Here is a 19,286-nt window from a genome sequence, read left to right as displayed (position 1 = left end):
TTCCAGGCTGTGATTTCCAACCTTTTGGATCTACCTTGGACTGCAGAATCACCCAAAAAGTACCTGAAAAACTGAAGCCCAAGGAAGTAGTTGGATATCCACCTCTGGATGAGTTTTTCAGCCAGGGGTAGAGGAATTATTACCAATTTTATGCTCCTGGTGGCTTCAAGAGGCAGAAAATGATTTTTTTGGGGCCCTAGAACTGTATTTTTTAATGGAAAACAACTTTTGATAGATGGAGAAAAAAGCGCTTAAGGACTTGCTGGGGGGAAGACATATTTTGCCCACTCATACTATTGAAGAATGCTGTCACAAAAATAAGAAGCTAATAGGACAAAAATAGTCACTTTATTTAAAATATATACACAACGTTTAAAAGGAAACTATGTAAACTAGAGAAGGGTGGCAATGAGAACCAAATTTTAAATGCCAAAAAGGAGCCTGAGATCTGCCAGGGTGAGCTTTGTGAAGGAATCGCCTTTTCCAGACAGTACTTTTTGAGCCAGTTCTTTTTTCTTGGTTTGCAGCTCAGAGATCTTTTCTTCAACTGTCCTTTTACAGACAAACCTAAATATCAAGCACACAACATGATCGGGACAGTTAATGTTACAACCACACCAGAAGAAATTACTGAAATATCTGAGCAGAACTGAACTATGGACATTTGAGGAAAAATCACAGTCCCAAGACCAGATGAATTTCCAGACCATGGACAGGAAAGAAAACTGGAATAACTAGCCTAATTTTATTTATGTATTTTTATTTACAGTATTTATATTCTGCCCTTCTCACCCCGAAGGGGACTCTGGGCGGATCACAAAACACATATATGGCAAATGTTATGATTGAGCCTCATGGCTCTGTTACTGACAGACGTGGGCGTAAGACTCCTCGAGAGTCAGATACTCTCGAGGAGCGAGAGAGAAAAAGACTGCGAGACATATTTGCAGCACCATCTGACGAGGAGTCTTTCGAAGGGTTTACGGAGAGAATGGAGGAGGGGCTGGTTAGCTCAGAGGAGGATGAGATGGATTGGACTCGGGTAAGGGAGGAAGTGGGTGCCACTGGCCATGATGGGACAGAAGATGAATGGGGACCTTCAGGATTAGACCCATGGTTTAGCTGGAGGGATGGGACGGGATCCACAGCTGGAGATGCTGTTGGGCGTAGTCAGAGGTGTTCCAGCTCTGACGAGGAAAGTGATGAGGAAACGCCCGGGTTAAGGAGGACAGCTGACAGTGATGAAGATTTGTAACTGGCATAAAATGGGGCTTGGGAGCAATTGCAAATTGCGTTGGGCAAGGTAATCTGGGCAAACGCTTGGGATCCGTGTGTGTGTGGGACGCTTCCCTGAAGACTTGTGTGCTTTCCTGTGCTGTGACGTAAGTTGATTGGAATCCAGGGTCAGACGGCGGGAGGGATTGTGTGGGCATTTGTTTGTGCAAACCTGTGCTTACTCTTATTAGCTTGACCCTCCGTCGTCTTCTTGACGGACGCCATCTCCTGCTTTGAGAACTCGGACTGAACTGACCACGGCTTGTCTTCCCCCCTTCTTGGACTTGGAAAAACTACAAACGTCTGCTTCTGGCTTTGATCTACGGAACGGAACTGGTCTACTCAACTGCTACAATCCTTGGCTGTTTTACTCGTGTTGGAGATCCTGTCTGCTGTGTGTGTGGGGGAGCGACGCAAGTTACTCTAAGCACAGTGTTGGCAGCAGAGAGGAATCTGCTGCCAATTAGTTGCATTCTTTGTATCTTTTGTTCCTTGGCTTTCGTTTCGTTTATACCCAGGCTGACGCAAGCAGTTTGTTTTTACCCGGATTAAACTCCGGTTTAATCCGGTTTATCTTTTGAACATTTACTTTTGCCCCTTTTTGCTCCTAAAGGCAAAAACTGCCTGGCCCTTGTGTTTTACGGGCATTTTTGAGTTCTGTAATCTAATAAACTCTGTTACTTTGAATCTTGTGGCGTTCTGTCCTTGACAGATTGCCCAACGCCCATAAAAAGTTTATTGCAGCAATAAACCCGTCAGGAAGACGATGGATGAGTTACGGGCCAAAGTAGACCAATTGCAAACGGCTTTTACCGTTAGCCAAACAGCTCAGGCTGTGAAAGGACATGTTTTGACTCCTGAACGCTTTGACGGAACCAGGTGCAAGTTGCCAACCTTTTTGGCACAAGTGGAGCTTTATTTTTCTCAGCTCAGTGCTCATGCTTTTCCTACAGACACTAGCAAGGTGGCCTTTATTTTGAGTTTGTTGACCGGTCCCGCAGGACAATGGGCCACTAATTTAATTTTGGGAAATGACCCAGTCAAGGACAATTTGAATAATTTCAAAAAGTTGTTAACTGATACTTTTGGGGATCCTCTCCGCACGGAGAACGCTGGGTGGGCTCTGTATCGGTTGAAACAGGGAAAGGGGACTGTTTTGGATTACTTAAATAAGTTTAACCTGTATCGCCACCAGCTGGATTGGGGGGAAAATGCATTCATGCTTTTATTTACTGCCGGGTTAAGTGATATGCTCCAGGATGAATTAGCACGCTTGGAGCCGGCTGAAAGCTGGGACGCCTTAGTAGCTAAGGTGCTGCGTTTAGACGCAAGGTTCGAGGCTCGTAAAAACTCAAAAGCAATGTGTGCGCCACCCATGCATGTAACTAGGGCACCTGTGGTGATGGGGGAAGAGCCCATGGAGCTTGGGGTCTTTAAAAAGCTGTCTACAGAGGAAAAGAGCCGTAGGAGGCAGCTGGGCTTGTGTTTGTACTGTGGGAATGCTGGGCATTTTGCCAAAAATTGTAATGTGAAACCTTCCCAGCTTTCGGGAAAAGGCCAGCCCTAGTGCGACGTGAGTCCAACGCACTAGGGCTCCTCAAGCAGTCAACTGAGGGGAGGAAGCATGTTTTCGTACCCATTACATTATCTGTTGGGGGAAGGGAACTTGTTTCTACTTTGGCACTGCTGGACTCAGGAGCTACGGTCTCCTATGTAGATATTGAGTTTGCTAAGAAGCATGGCATTCCTAGAGTGCGCAAGGCATGCGACGTGTGGGTGGAAGGAGCAGATGGGAGACTGCTGGAGACTGGGGTGGTTAACCATGAAACCTCAGCAGTAACGTGGGAGGTGCAGGGAGTAACGGGAACGTTTGTGTGGGATATTACGAGTTTGCCTAGATATGATGTGATCCTGGGGATGGATTGGCTAGCTGTAGTAAACCCACAAGTAGATTGGGCAACACGTAAAGTGATCTTAAAGAGGCAGGATTGTTGCACTCTAAATGTTACTCATTCTGATATGGAGGGAGTGCCTGCTGAGTATGGGGAGTTCTCGGATGTATTTTGTAAAAGAGAAGCGGACAAATTACCACCGCACAGGCCATATGATTGCGCCATCAAGTTGGCAGAAGGTGCGAAACTGCCAGCAGGGAGGCTGTATGCCTTGACTGTACCGGAAAGGCAAGCTTTGCGGGAGTTTCTAGATGAAAATTTAGCCAAGGGGTTTATTCGCCCATCTAGTTCTCCAACTGCGGCACCAGTATTCTTTGTAGCCAAAAAGACTGGGGAACTTAGGCTGGTCTGTGACTATCGGATCCTAAACAAATACACCATTCGGGATAGGTACCCGCTCCCTTTAATCTCGGAACTGTTATCAAGGGTGCAAGGGGCTAAGGTCTTTACCAAGCTTGACCTGCGGGGGGCCTATAACTTAATCCGTATACGGGAAGGGGATGAATGGAAGACGGCATTTAACACGTGTTTCGGATGCCACGAGTTCCGAGTCATGCCTTTTGGGCTTTGTAATGCTCCTGCGGTATTCCAGAGGTTCATGAACGATGTGTTCAGGGACCTAATTGATCAATTTTTAGTGATTTATTTGGATGATATCTTGATTTTTTCTAAGGACGAGAAAGAACATCGTCAACATGTCAAGCAGGTTCTGCACCGACTGCGGGCTAATGGGCTTTTCGCCAAGGCTTCCAAGTGCGTCTTTCATGTGCCTGAAGTGGAGTTCCTAGGTCATGTAGTGTCAGGTAGGGAACTTAAAATGGACCCACATAAGGTTGACGCCGTCAACTCATGGCAGGAGCTGAAGACTAAGAAGGATGTACAAAGGTTCTTGGGTTTCGCTAATTACTACCGGGAGTTTATTCCGAATTTTGCAAAGCTCACGGTACCTTTGACGCAGCTTCTGCGCAAGAAACAGCCATTTGTGTGGGGGCGGGAAGCTCACGAGGCGTTTCTACAACTAAAGTCTAGTTTTCAATCGGACAACATACTAACCCATCCTGATGTTGACAGACCGTTCGTGGTAGAAGCGGACGCTTCTAGCTACGCGTTGGGGGCTGTATTGTCTCAGAAGGATTCCTCAGGGACCTTGCGTCCCTGTGGATTTTACTCGCGGCAACTAACACCCTTCGAGCAGAACTATACCATATGGGAGAAGGAGTTGTTGGCGATTAAGGTGGCGTTTGAGGTGTGGCGGCACTGGCTTGAAGGGGCACGGCACCAGATCGTGGTCAGATCTGATCACAAGAACTTAGAGCACTTGCAAACAGCAAAGAAGTTAAACCAGCGTCAAATCCGCTGGGCTTTGTTTTTCTCCAGGTTTAACTTCAAGGTGCAGTTCGTGGAGGGGAAGGCAAACTTGCGGGCCGATGCTTTATCCCGCAAGCCGGAATTTAAGACCAATGAGCAGGTAGTATGTCAGACCATCTTGCCTACTGCCTCTCTGTGTGTTGTAGATAATGAGCTTGGGTTACATGACCAGATCCTTGAGGCTCAGAAGGATGATGTGTGGACTCAGGAGCAACTGATGCTGCTCTCTGCAGGTAACCGTACCATACTGCCGCATCTCCAGGATCAAGACGGGGTATTGGTGCGTAGGGGGCAGGTTTACGTACCAGTAGGGACCCTCAGGTTGGAGGTGATTAGAGCCCACCATGACGAACCCATGGCTGGGCACTTTGGCAGGTTCAAGACCGTACAGCTTATCACCAGGAGCTACTGGTGGCCAAAGATGCGGCAAGACATTCTGCGCTTTTGTGACAGCTGCGCCGTTTGTCAGCAGAGTAAGACGCCTGTTGGGCGCCCTAGAGGGTTGTTATCGTCTTTACCTGTTCCGGAGAGGCCATGGCAAATCATTTCCATGGATTTTATTTCAGATTTGCCTAAGTCTGGGGGTTATACTTGTATTTGGGTGGTGGTGGATTTATTTAGTAAACTGGCTCATTTTATTCCTTGTTCAACCATTCCGGCGGCCCCTACGTTGGCCTTACTATTTACAAAGCACATCTATCGTTTGCACGGAGCACCCGAGGTGATTATTTCAGATAGGGCTCCGCAATTTGTGTCACGCTTTTGGAAACATTTCCATGAGTGTTTGGGGACTAAGTTAAACGTGTCTTCAGCTTTCCATCCGCAAACGGATGGACAGTCGGAACGGGTTAATGGGCTCTTAGAGCAGTATCTGCGTTGTTTTTGTTTAGATCAACCCACGGCTTGGGTAAAGTGGTTACCGGTGGCGGAATTTGCTTACAACAATGCGGTGCACACGTCTAGTCAGCATACGCCATTTGAGCTAACTTATGGTTTTCACCCACGGGGAGGTGTGGCGCCGTCGACCAATGTGGTCTCTTCGGACCCTGTGTACCGCTCTTCGGAAATGGCTGCTTTGCATGATGTTGCCCGTCGCTTACTGTTGGAAGCTAAGGCAACGCAGAAGACTCAGGCTGACCGCCACAGGCAGGCAGGGGAGGAGTTGGAAGAAGGGGATTTGGTGTGGTTATCTTCCAAACATATTAAACAGGCTGGGGGAAAGTTTGCGCCTCGGTATTTGGGTCCCTTTCCTATAGTTAAAAAGATTTCTTCTGTTGCGTTTCGTTTGCGTTTACCGTCTAGTTTAAAGGTCCATCCAGTCTTTCATCGTTCGCTGTTGAAACTTGATACCTCTAGTCGTCGTGGTGCTATAGCGGAGGGTATCACTGCCACTTCTCCGCCATCGGGGGAGGAGGCCTTTGTGAGAGGGGATAGTGTTATGATTGAGCCTCATGGCTCTGTTACTGACAGACGTGGGCGTAAGACTCCTCGAGAGTCAGATACTCTCGAGGAGCGAGAGAGAAAAAGACTGCGAGACATATTTGCAGCACCATCTGACGAGGAGTCTTTCGAAGGGTTTACGGAGAGAATGGAGGAGGGGCTGGTTAGCTCAGAGGAGGATGAGATGGATTGGACTCGGGTAAGGGAGGAAGTGGGTGCCACTGGCCATGATGGGACAGAAGATGAATGGGGACCTTCAGGATTAGACCCATGGTTTAGCTGGAGGGATGGGACGGGATCCACAGCTGGAGATGCTGTTGGGCGTAGTCAGAGGTGTTCCAGCTCTGACGAGGAAAGTGATGAGGAAACGCCCGGGTTAAGGAGGACAGCTGACAGTGATGAAGATTTGTAACTGGCATAAAATGGGGCTTGGGAGCAATTGCAAATTGCGTTGGGCAAGGTAATCTGGGCAAACGCTTGGGATCCGTGTGTGTGTGGGACGCTTCCCTGAAGACTTGTGTGCTTTCCTGTGCTGTGACGTAAGTTGATTGGAATCCAGGGTCAGACGGCGGGAGGGATTGTGTGGGCATTTGTTTGTGCAAACCTGTGCTTACTCTTATTAGCTTGACCCTCCGTCGTCTTCTTGACGGACGCCATCTCCTGCTTTGAGAACTCGGACTGAACTGACCACGGCTTGTCTTCCCCCCTTCTTGGACTTGGAAAAACTACAAACGTCTGCTTCTGGCTTTGATCTACGGAACGGAACTGGTCTACTCAACTGCTACAATCCTTGGCTGTTTTACTCGTGTTGGAGATCCTGTCTGCTGTGTGTGTGGGGGAGCGACGCAAGTTACTCTAAGCACAGTGTTGGCAGCAGAGAGGAATCTGCTGCCAATTAGTTGCATTCTTTGTATCTTTTGTTCCTTGGCTTTCGTTTCGTTTATACCCAGGCTGACGCAAGCAGTTTGTTTTTACCCGGATTAAACTCCGGTTTAATCCGGTTTATCTTTTGAACATTTACTTTTGCCCCTTTTTGCTCCTAAAGGCAAAAACTGCCTGGCCCTTGTGTTTTACGGGCATTTTTGAGTTCTGTAATCTAATAAACTCTGTTACTTTGAATCTTGTGGCGTTCTGTCCTTGACAGCAAACATTCAATGCTGATTATAACAATGTAAATACCTCCCCACTTTAACACGGTTCTTATTTATCTACTCACATTTGTTTTTGAATTGCTAGGTAGACAGAAGCTGGGCTAAAGGTCTGAAGCTCACCCTGCCCCAGGCTTTGAACGGTCAACCTTCTGGTTGGCAAGATTTATTGCAAGCTTGGTGATTTAACCTGCTGTGCTAAAGCCCGGTCCCTGTTCATACAGTATTTCAAGCAATTTCACATTTAAAACTTAACACAAATAGTGGTGATAAAATGCATTATTACAAAACCTGACCTGTGGATTGTGACATCGTTTCTCTGCCCCACACGGTAAATGCGGTCACAGGCTTGGTCTTCCAATGCTGGATTCCTAAAATTTAAAAAACAGCTCAGTCATTTTATTGTTTATAATAATCATTCGATTTAGTTGGAACAGACATTCTAGTTCACACATAATGTTCAGGGCAAAGGATTGCCAAGAGCTGGAGACTCTTCTCTAATGCTATTTCTGCTTAGAATGAAATAGTAACTACATTAATGTTCCCAACCACTACTGCTCCAATATCATTCTTCTTTTTCCTGCAGCATTTGGAATCTGCTTATTTCTATGAGAGAAAAGAGATAGCAGATGAATTGAGCCATTGCTTCCTCTTCCTCTGAAGGAGCAAGCTAAGAGGTCATCTAAAACAGAATTAGCTTATGTATTGAGATATAAATTTACTACACGCTTCAGACTACAGATAATAACAGTAAATGTGCACGATATGTGATCCTCAAAGTGTACCATAGTAACAGTGTATTGATACAAAGAACCCAACATATTAAACTAGATACATTGCTTAACAATCTGATCTTTGTAACCATTGGGTTATTATAAAAGAGTTCTTTTGAGAACTTTTGTCCTTAATTTCAAGACAAAATCTGATATATCTTTACCAGTGCATATCAAGGAGAAAGAGATGGTTTCCACCAACCAGATTCAAACCAACACCTCCAGCCAGAAGAGAAATTAGCATGACCTGTGTTAAGAGCATAATAAAAAGCAGCTGGTTATTTTGCATACACCATTATCATTAGACTTGATTTAAATGGAAGATGAGGTACTGCTATGGGCACTATAGTCGCCATCCCTGGTTTAAATTTGATGTCATGCTACTACAACAGAATTTTCTCCCCCATGGACCTCCCCACCTCTTGAAAATTCATCTTGGAGACTTAACAAAGGACTTTTATACCATACAGGTAAAGATAAAAGGTTTTCCCGAAATCAAGACTAGTTGTTTCCGACTCTGGGGGCTGGTGCTCATTTCCATTTCTAAGCCGAAGAGCCGGCATTGCCTGTAGACACTTCCAAGGTCATGTGGCTGGCATGCCTGCATGGAGCGCCATTACCTTCCCACCAGAGAGGTACCTATTTATCTACTCACATTTATATGTTTTTGAACTGCTAGGTTGGCAAAAGCTAGGGCTAACAGTGGGAGCTCACCCCACTCCCCAGATTCGAATTTCAGTGGCTCAGCAGTTTAATCCGCTGCGCCACCGGGGGCTCCATTTAGACCACATAGTGAACTAAATTATTAATATTCTAATCCTATGTGGTAATTAAATATCTAATTAAAGCACCATTGGTCACAATGACAAGTGGACATCATGCAACAGCACTGAAAACAGCTTTATAGGTATTTTTCCATACCTCAGGACCTTTGGGATTGTTGTTGAATTCCTCAACGACATCCATCCTCTGTTTAGGATTCACAGAGCCATCCACGGTAGCATATTTCAGCCCAAGCTTCTTCAGATGTACTGCTACAACCTTCAACATACTAGTCCACTGAGACACAATTACACTTAAAATAGAGGGAAAATTGTATTAAGACTCGACCTAGTGGGTTGAAGAAGTTATTATCCTGCCCATACCAATATTTATCTTCCCTGGTGTTTGGATAGTATTGACCTATTTTAAAGTCTTGGGGGATGAAAGGATGTAATATTGGAAGAGATGATACTGGAAAGCATTCCAAACCCATAAAGGGAACTGGTGTGCTCATACTCACCTTTTCTGAGAATGACCTTGAATAGCCTTCAACTCATTCAAGAGATGTGAGAGCTAAAAGTATGAGAAGAAAGTGTGCTTAAAACCCAATCCCAAGTATGTTTAATCAAGATATTAGTCCCAGTTTTGTGAGGCTGAATGCTGCTTATTTGCAAATACTTCTACTTAAGATTGCAAGGTTTATGTAGAAAAATTGTTCTCTGATCTTCAGCTGAAAAGTTCAAGTGGTATACATAAATTCAGTAAGAAACAAGATAGTTCCTGCCTGCGGGCTTGTAATTTCAAAGACAAGAGACAAAAAAGAAATGTGTGACTGAGTGGGAAGAGGAAAATAAGGCACCGATTCTTAACAGAGAATCATAGAATTGGAAGCAATCGTGGTGGCTATCTAGCACAACTCCCTGCCATATAGAAATACACAACTAATGTTGGAAATAGCAACCTCCCAAGCCTTTCACTATTTGTTAATGTACATATTTGCTATATATGTGTATGTTGATTTGCCAGTTTGACTGTACCTCTTTGGTGTGGGAGGGGTTATAGACATGTGATTGTACTGAGCATGTTCAGACTCCATTTTGTATTCAGTATCTATTATCCACTTCAGTGAAGGTGGATGTGTGTCTGTTTTCCACCTCAGTGGAGGTGGATGTGTATCTGAAATCCCCTCAGTGGAGGTAGATGCATGTTTGCATCAGATCTCAGGGGAGGTGGATGCATATTGCTATTAGGACTTCAGTACAGAAGTATGACTTATGGACTTCAGTGAGTACAACTATACCTAAAAACTATGGACTACTGATAAAGAATGATACCCTGTGTACTCAACACAGAGAAAACTACATCCTATCTATAACTAAACTTTAATAAGAAATGTACCTGTATGGTGAATAAATAGAAGATGTCTGTGAGTAAACAAGATAGGTTGTTTTTCAAAGACTTTGTTTTTGTTTGTTTATCTCCGAGTGCATATTTTAAACTAAGGGGTTTCAAGGGAGTGTATATCTTTTGGGCAATTACAACTGCAACTAAACTGCAATTTCAACTTCAAAGTAACAATCATCCTCTGCTAACCAAACATATTTTTGTAGTGACATGTCTTTGTTCTTGGCAGTTCAAGGACATGATTCTTATGTTTAACAGCTGAGTTACCTGTGTGCCATTACATTAATGCTTATATATTTTATTTATTTATGACATTTATATCACGCCCTTCTCATCCCGAAGGGGACTCAGAGCAGCTTACAAGTTATATGTGCATACAATATATTATTGTAAACATTGAAAACAAATTCACTACTTCTAAAGACTTTTAACATTTTGGCACCTTTTCACACTGACCCACAAAATGGAAGAGGGTTGCAGAATTGGGGTGTGTGTGCTATATGAAGTTGTACAGTTTTAAAACATATTTGAGTTCTCCTACCTAAATAAATAAATTTAATGATCATGTTGAAGCCATATAATGCATGAAGTGCATACTCTGTTGGGAAAACAAACACTATACTACAAAATGGTACATGAATTAGGAGTGAGGTAACTTGCTGGATTGTGACCTTTTTGGATCATGTTCCAGTAAGTAATCTGTCTTAGTGTTTCGTTTCAGTTCAGTTCAGGACATAATGAACTATCATCGCCCATTCTCAGTTCTAAAAGCCTGAACAGCAATCTACTCACAGCTGACCTGCTTATAACATAGGCTAAAGCACTGTTGCTTAGCAAGCCAGATCAGAAAAACATGCACAAGCATGTTCATTTGTCCTCCACACAATAAACAGAAAGCTGGATGGTTATCAATATATCTCTAATTCTGATGGCACTAATAAATTAGGTTTTAGAAGGGAGAAACAGCTTTATACTGTTGGCCAAATAGTTGTCAGCCTATGTGCGACATCAAATTAAGGTTACTTTCTTCTGCTTTGCAAGGCTTGTTTGTTACTCCTCCAGAGCAGTAGCTTTGGATCTCTTGGCAGAGAGTATGGTGGGGTTGTGCAGCACAACTCACATGTCTAGATAAGCCACTGTTTTGCTGCACAACACTTATCTATGGTTATTGTGCAGTGCAAATGTAGGCTTGTCTACTCAAGAATCAAGCCCTAATAAACTCAATTAGAATTTTCCCAAGGAAGAATGTATAGGAACATAGCCTTGAATTCCAAAGTTACTGTTATAGCAAAAACTTTCTATGTCTTAACAAAAAAAATCAGTTCTTCACTGCTCTGAATGTTTTAGCCCTGACTAGAGCAGACACATTGACTCCATTAGATCTAACTATGCATTGCCACACCATTAAACGACTGATTGATTGGGTTCACTCTAATTGGATCTGACTAACAAATGCCAGACAGTTGATGTCTGATTGTACATTGGTAAAATGGAAAGAAAAGTTTTGTATAAATGAGCTATAGAGTTTTGTTGATCTGTTAAAACTGTAACTCAAATCAGCTAAAGAAATCCCAAGGAATATTGTAGCACCTTAGAGACCTTGGAGCCTCCGGTGGCTCAGTGTGTTAAAGCGCTGAGCTGCTGAACTTGCAGACCGAAAAGTCCCAGGTTCAAATCTGGGGAGTGGAGTGAGTACCCACTGTTAGCTCCAGCTTCTGCCAACCTAGCAGTTCGAAAACATGCAAATGTGAGTAGATCAATAGGTACCACTCAGGCAGGAAGGTAACGGTGTTCCATGCAGTCATGCCAGCCACATGACTTTGGAGGTGTCTACAGACAACGCCAGCTCTTCGGCTTAGAAATGGAGTTGAGCACCAACCCCCAGAGTTGGACACAACTGGACTTAATGTCAGGGGAAACTTTTACCTTGCCTAGAGACCGAGAGAATGAAGCTGGAAGCATAAGATGCATCTGAGGATATAGATTCAGTCTATGAAAAATGATGCTACCAGCTTTGTTCTGAGGCCCCATCTACACTGCCATATCATTCAGTTTCTGAATCCACATTATCTGCTTTGAGCTCAATTCTATGAGTCTACACTGCCATACAATCCAGATAATCTGGATTGTATATGGCAGTGTAGATGGGGTCTGAGTTAATCTCTAAGGTGCTAGAAAATCCTTTTGCATACTGATATTCCATACTAAATGGACAGGTCCATGAGGTCACAAAGCATCAGAAATGACTGAACGAATAAACAACAACAAATTACATACTTAAATGGCTATCTCTGAAGAACTGAACTTGTATTTCTGCATATTTCTACCTAATGGAGTGGATGAAAGGGACAACCCAATTCTTCTTTCTTAGAGCAATGGGATTGTTGTCACTCATTGCCGCAGTCTTTGAGGACATGAAAAGCTTACTTTCTTGGAGTAATATCCCTCAGTTATAATTTCTGGAAATTTTATCTCAACAAAACAAACAAAAACTTTTCCATGTTCTGCTTGAATCATCATACTTTAGTGCTCTGCCTGGTGGCTTCAAAGAGTTCCACGCTGAAAGCTGCACCAAAGAGGTAGACCACAGACTGAGGGTCGCTGCTGTCTGGTTCAGACAAGGTCAAAGCATTGAGCTGCTCCTCTAGAGTAAGAGAGATGCCTTCACTGGCCAGGTTTGCCTGGTCAAGAGCCTGCAATGAAAAGAACAGAGCCAAGAACAACCCAGAATGTAATAAGGATACTTCTTTCGATCACAACTCTTTGAAACTCTAGTCAGCATGGCCCCTGGCTGGCAGATTCTTCGTTTATATAGTCCCAAAATGTAATTTTGTCAGGGCAGCTTAGATGTGGTCAACAATAATAGATGTGTATTTACCACTTTCAGCAAAGAAAGATGACAGCAGCACTGACGGAGTCTGAGCAACAGGGACAAGATGTGAATGGTAGTGGAGATGGGGGGATTATCTTGGCTGATCTTGCCCATAGGGTCCTGTTGATTCGGCCTAAACTGCTGTGATCCTATTAAAAGACAAATCCACATAAATTTCAGAAGCAACACCAGCAGGATTATTCTTCAGAGCTTAAGAAGAATTAAAAAATCAAAGGGAATGCACATAGACCCACAATGCAATAAATATGGAATATGTGCAATTGATAACTGGAATGTTCCCGGCCTACGAATTTGGATCATGTGATTTTAATGTTTATAAAAGGTGGCTTTAATTCTATGTCCTCATGTCTAATGTTGTTTAATCTTATGTTTAATTGTTTTATTGATTTTAAAACATAGTTATATGTTTTTGTTTAGATTTTTGATTTGATTTTATATGTATGTCGGGCATGAAATTTTGCCATTCTTATGTTGTAAACTGCTTTGAGTCCCCCCCTAGGGTGAGAAAAGCAGTACATAAATACAGTAAATAATAATAATAATAATAATAATAATAATAATAATAATAATAATAATTGGGTGCCATGCCAAAAGATCTCAGCCGGCATTTGGAAACAATAGACATTGACAAAATTACGATCTGCCAACTGCAAAAAGGCCACCCTACTGGGATCTGCGTGCATCATCCGAAAATACATCACACAGTCCTAGACACTTGGGAAGTGTTCGACTTGTGATTTTGTGATACAAAATCCAGCAAATCTATTTTGTTTGCCGTGTCATACAATGTTATAATGATGATGATGATGATGATGCAGGGGCAGCAAGACATTATTTTAGAGACCATTATTATCCTATATTAACAGGCTATAGAAAAATGACTTCAACAACAGATCAGAATGAGAGAGGAATTAGCTATGTAGGTGAGAACATCCATATCCTCTCCACACCTTTCTGTAACAACCAGAAGAAGCCAGTTTGAATTCTAACCTTTATCAAATGGATTGCCCCCAGTTGATCCTGTCCCCGACTGAGCCTCCTGTCGTCTGAGGTAGGACTGCAGTGTTGATCTGGTTGAAGATAAAGAAAGCACTATGAAAGAACATTTAAACAGGCAGGCTCACCTCTACACTTTTGCACAAGAATCAGATACATGGATCGATTAAACAGATTCACAGGTAGATGTTTTATTCATGCAACAAATTGAAAACACCTGACTTTCTGTTGACACAATGCATACTGAGCTCCAAGGATTATTGGAATGTTAAATGAAAGTAAAGCAAAAACAAAACAAAACAAAAATAAAACCCCAACAACCATCTTTGCTTAAAACTATTGGGGTTAGAAATTCATTGATAAAGTAAAAATTAAAAAGAGAAGAAAGCATGCGGACACAATTCAGGGAGAGGAAATTCATTCACTATTATCTGTAAAGTCTGAATAAATATAATCTGAAGTACTACATGGGACACATTGACAAGATGGCAACTTTTACCACAGAGACCTGAATTAATCAATAATGGGGAAACTTGCTAACATCCAAAAGGATATGGAAAAAGGGATTTTGCACATGCTGTCATTTCCATGCTATCCAAAAGAAAATGTTACACCAAAGTAAGTCCAAGCAGGGCACAAAAATTAATTCATTCTTAATGTTTTCACAGAAATCTACCACACCTTGATCTTGCAAACAGAACATCATACACTGACTGTTCCTCCTCTGAGAGTTTTAATCTGTGTAGGCGAGTATGACGCTGAGGAAGCAAGACCTAGAAAGAATCCATATTACACAGTTCAACATCAATAGAAAAGTTGTTTTTCCTATAAAATGTTCAGGTGGCACATACTGTTTTATGTTCCACATGGCTCTGGGGATGTAATATAGATGGAACACTTGTTCCTTTAATTCTTCTGAAGAATCCAGGCCCTAAAGCTTAACATTAGTTAGACTTTCCCCACAGCTAACCATTAGCGTTAGTATGTCCAAAAGAGGAAAATCCTTCCTCATACATAAATCCTCAATACTTAAAATCCTCTGGCTAGAGATGTCTAAACAAGAAAACAAACCACTCTTGTGCACAGAAGATCCAAAGTATCTTGTTTAGTAGATTAATAAGTAAAAAAAACTTTGTACGGAAAATAATATCCAAGTCTCAATCAGTCCCCACAATGCCTATGTTGGCCGGGAGATTCTGGAAGCGATAGTCTAAAAAAATAACTTTCCAAGGCTCTAAAATAATGATACTGGCTAGTAGAAAATGCCTGTAGACCAATGTGTTTTCAGTTATATTGCAGTATTAGTTCATTTCTAATGCCAACGTACCTGGGTCACCTATTCTGGCTTTTAAAAATATCTAATCACTTAGGAGATGGTGGTTGTGCGTGGTGGAAAGAGGTGCTGAGAGCAGCCTGTGTCACTTCAGGCTGCAAATAAGGGATTACATTGGCAGACAGAAGTGGCACAGTCTACTCTCACCATCCTTTTCCACCACCCACAACCACCATCCCCAAGTGATTAGATATTTTAAAAATCCAGAAAGAAAGCTTCTCTTTCACTGTACTTCCTGTTCTACAAGCTTCGTCACTAGCCACATCTGATTTTTTAAAATTATTATTGTTCACATGCAAGACAATATTATTTCTCTCCTGCAGTTTGAAATGACATAACTCATTATACCATTGTAGGATTCTCTGACTTCATTCAGAAGCATGGATAGACAAAACTGGTCATTAGTGAAGGGAACAAAGAATTATTAATGAGAGTCCTGCCATGAAGGAATTAAAAGAAGGAAGCGTGGGAAGGGAAAAGGCCAGACAATACCAAGGGCTTGCCAGATAAGTCCAACTGATCCTTAGTTCTTCGCAATAAGAGACTCCTGGTTAAAATAGCCAATCTCTCTCCTCCTTTCCTTGTATTGTTATCCACTTGATTTCTCCACACCTTGAATTCATCAAAAGGAGAGCAGCGAAGGAATCTAGAGGGACAAAAAGTAGTAAGTGGAAGGGAGCAGTACTAGTAACGTTGCAAGGCAGGAAAACAAGTTATTTTCTATGCCCCTAAAATTTATTGTAGATAAAATACACAGAGTGTATCTTTCTTCCATAAACATTGGCCTATAGAAATATGCCTTTGTTGAGTAAACTGTTTCTCAACTACTGGCCCTGTTGGAAATAACTGCACCAAGTCTCTGGGCACATATCCCTTTGGAAATAAATGGCAATCATAACCTTATTGAAAAGGAAAAGTGATGTCATATCCATTTGGCAAATGTGAATCTCCATGAATATGTGGAGATCACCATTTGAAAACCACTAGTCAAGAAAAGCATGACCTTGTTAGAAGTCAACCCTTTGAACAAGTGATATTCATAAGTATTCATGTAATGGCATACAGGTAACTCACCTGTTAAACTGAAAAACCATGTCTTTGAACTGCCAAGGACAAAGACATGCCACTACAAAAATATATTTGGTTAGCAGAGGATGGTTGTTTCTTTGAAGTTGTAATTGCAGTTGCTCAAAAGACATCTTGTTTACTAACACACATCTTGTATTAATTCACCATACAGACACATTTCTTATTAAAGTTCAATTATAGATAGGATGTAGTTCTCTGTGTGTTGAGTACACATGATATTATTCTTAATACTCCATTGTGTTTAGGTATAATTGTACTCACTGAAGTCCACTAGTCATACTTCTCTATTAAAAGTCTAAACAGCAACATGCATCCACCTCCACTGAGGCGTAAAACAGACACCGAATGCAAAATCGAGTCCTGAGTGAACATGCTCAGTACAATCACATGTCTATCACCTTCCCACACCAAAGAGGTACAGTCAAACTGGCAAATCAACATACACATAAATACAAGTTAACGAATATATACATTAACAAATGAACAGTCAAAGGCTTGGGAGGTTGCTATTTCCAACAAGCCCTTCAGATATTATGGACTTCTCAAGATCCCAAGAACCTTTGTAACTCGCTATGCTACTGGGGCTTCTGGGAGTTGAAGTCCAAACAATCTGGAGAACCAAAGAATTGTTGCTTTGAAGTGAGTTGATATAAAGTGGATGAGTGTATGTGAAACACACTCCTTGGTTTAAGGTCTTTTAAAAAAGAAAATTGCAAAATTAGTTAGAACTGTCTATGCCTTTGAATGTTTGCTAGTGAGATCAGCTTACCTGAGCAGAGAGTACATATCCAAGAGATTGTTCTGAATGGGTGTCCCAGTAACAGCCCATCTGGCAGTAGCTCTCAGTTTACAGGCCGCCATTGAGGCCTGCACTTTGGGGTTTTTGATGTTGTGAGCCTCATCCAGTATAATTCGAGCCCAGTGTATCCAAGGCAGGGGAGAAAAAGGAAGCGATTTATCCTATGAAAGGGAGCAAACCTGGCTTTTATAGTCTTAAGGAAAAGGAAACTGAAGTACAGTTATTAAGGCAGAAGGTAACATACTATGAACCTACATTGTTTTACATATTAAGGGTTTACGTTTCTAATAAGCAAAACATTATTCATCTTACAGCTTTAAACAGACTATGTGTCAGGACTTCTCCAGTTCTACAATTACAGAGTCCAGATATTATGACTGTAACTGAATATGGAAACTTATCAAATGAACTTATATTCAATGAACATAGCAAAATTCAGAGTTTTACTGTTCCTTTTGGTTGGTAAAAATGCAAATTTAGCTTCTGAGAATTCAACAAAAGGAAAAGAAGAGATACCAAGTGGTGATATATTTAAGTGAAGAATGATCTATTTTGACATCTCAAATTCTCTCATGTAATACTTATTTTCTATGCTTTGGCAGGCACAAGCACTTCTTTCTGCTCCAAATGGGAAGTCAATGAGCTAGGAATCAAAATGTTAGTCTGCTTCTGGTTCATGTCTTATTTTATTCATAAACAAATTCTGCACTAATTTTGCAATACCTTCCTTCAAAAATCAACAGAACAATTTTGCACTTAAATTAACCCTTTTTTGGTATTTTTTCAAGCTGACAACTGCCACACAACGTTTGGAAATCTACAAAATCAAATGAACATATAGCTGCAATCCAACTCCCAGACTAATTCAGAAGATGCGAATCAGTTTATCTAAAAAATGTATTCCTTGAGCATCCCCATGTAAGACATGGAAATGCTTTTCTCATTTAGTATTAAAATCCATCACATTAATATATGAGGGGTTCAGCTATTCATATCACACAAACACAGCAAGTATATGTATTTCAATCACCTGCACTACAAAGTCTTCAGCAGCAGCCTCTACTTCTTCTTTCTGTGTAGGAATTTCTTTAGCCAGAATACTGTAAGTAGTCACAACAACGTCATATTCAGAAAGGCTGTAAAGAAGAGCAGAGAACTGGTAAATAATATATCTCAGATCCATTTTTTAAACTGTTTTAAAAAATCTGATGCAAAATCAAAGACACAGCTTTCAAAACACTGAACTCAAATAAGAGCAAAGTAGTGTTTAAGCGCCAGGTTTCCTTAATATCCAGCAATGCAGTGCATATATTAGAACTACTTTTTAACGTTGAACTTACACAGTAGTATTCTTAATTCGGTTGGGTCCATGGTACAAACAGACTTTCAGATTGCCACTTCTTACGTGTCTTTCAATCTCATTTTTCCAGTGATGAATTAGGGATGCAGGGCACACAATCAGAGTGGAACAGGAATTGACAACAGTGGAATCTTGAAACAAAACATTAAGAGGTGAGTGCAACCAGGATTCTGAAAGAAATCCGTTTGAAGCGTAGAGAGTTCAGTGTTCCAGTCACTTACCATCACATTCTCCTCCAACTGCCCTATAAACATTTCCAGTATTCATGGGAAGCAGTGGGTTTTTTGTTTTGTTTTGCTAGGGCACTTTCCTAAAGAATTTTTGAATTACTTCAAATCTTGGGGTTTTTCAAACTGATACCTACTCTCTTATGATGGATACTTAAATATTGATATCAAAAAGTATCAAAATGCACTTAGAGAACTGAGGCCCCTTCTACACTGCCATATAATACAAATTATCAAAGCAGATAATCCACATTATTTGATTTGAACTGGATTATATGAGTCTACACTGCCATACAATTCAGTTCAAAACAGATAATCTGGATTTTATATGGCAGTATAGATGGGACCTGATATAGCAGTTTGACATAACACCTCATTAAAAATCAGCCCTACAGATACCACATTTCTACTTTAAACAACTAGGTATAAAAGAGTCTGTTTTTATTATAGTAAATTTCTGTCTGATC

The 19,286-nt window shown here is 41.6% G+C and overlaps 1 protein-coding gene across 1 annotated transcript in view; it reads right to left on the bottom strand.

Annotated features, from left to right (window-relative positions):
- Nucleotides 1-329: 329 nt before the first annotated feature.
- ttf2 (transcription termination factor 2) overlaps nucleotides 330-19,286 on the bottom strand; it is a 32,451-nt gene continuing 13,494 nt past the window's right edge. The window contains exons 11-23 of the mRNA XM_008107845.3: nucleotides 18,573-18,723; nucleotides 18,263-18,368; nucleotides 17,203-17,393; nucleotides 15,837-15,990; nucleotides 14,693-14,784; nucleotides 14,006-14,085; nucleotides 13,001-13,143; nucleotides 12,645-12,815; nucleotides 9,239-9,291; nucleotides 8,878-9,031; nucleotides 8,121-8,203; nucleotides 7,480-7,554; nucleotides 330-567 (exon numbers count right to left, since the gene is read on the bottom strand). Of these exons, the coding sequence (XP_008106052.1) occupies nucleotides 423-567; nucleotides 7,480-7,554; nucleotides 8,121-8,203; nucleotides 8,878-9,031; nucleotides 9,239-9,291; nucleotides 12,645-12,815; nucleotides 13,001-13,143; nucleotides 14,006-14,085; nucleotides 14,693-14,784; nucleotides 15,837-15,990; nucleotides 17,203-17,393; nucleotides 18,263-18,368; nucleotides 18,573-18,723 (1,598 nt within the window). The 3' untranslated portion in view covers nucleotides 330-422. The remainder of the gene's footprint in view (nucleotides 568-7,479; nucleotides 7,555-8,120; nucleotides 8,204-8,877; nucleotides 9,032-9,238; nucleotides 9,292-12,644; nucleotides 12,816-13,000; nucleotides 13,144-14,005; nucleotides 14,086-14,692; nucleotides 14,785-15,836; nucleotides 15,991-17,202; nucleotides 17,394-18,262; nucleotides 18,369-18,572; nucleotides 18,724-19,286) is intronic.

The sequence above is a fragment of the Anolis carolinensis genome, chromosome 3 (assembly GCF_035594765.1).
Source record: "Anolis carolinensis isolate JA03-04 chromosome 3, rAnoCar3.1.pri, whole genome shotgun sequence".
Taxonomy (NCBI): Eukaryota; Metazoa; Chordata; class Lepidosauria; order Squamata; family Dactyloidae; genus Anolis; species Anolis carolinensis.
The sequence above is the reverse complement of the archived record's forward strand: the minus strand, read 5'-3'. Positions and strand labels throughout refer to the sequence as shown.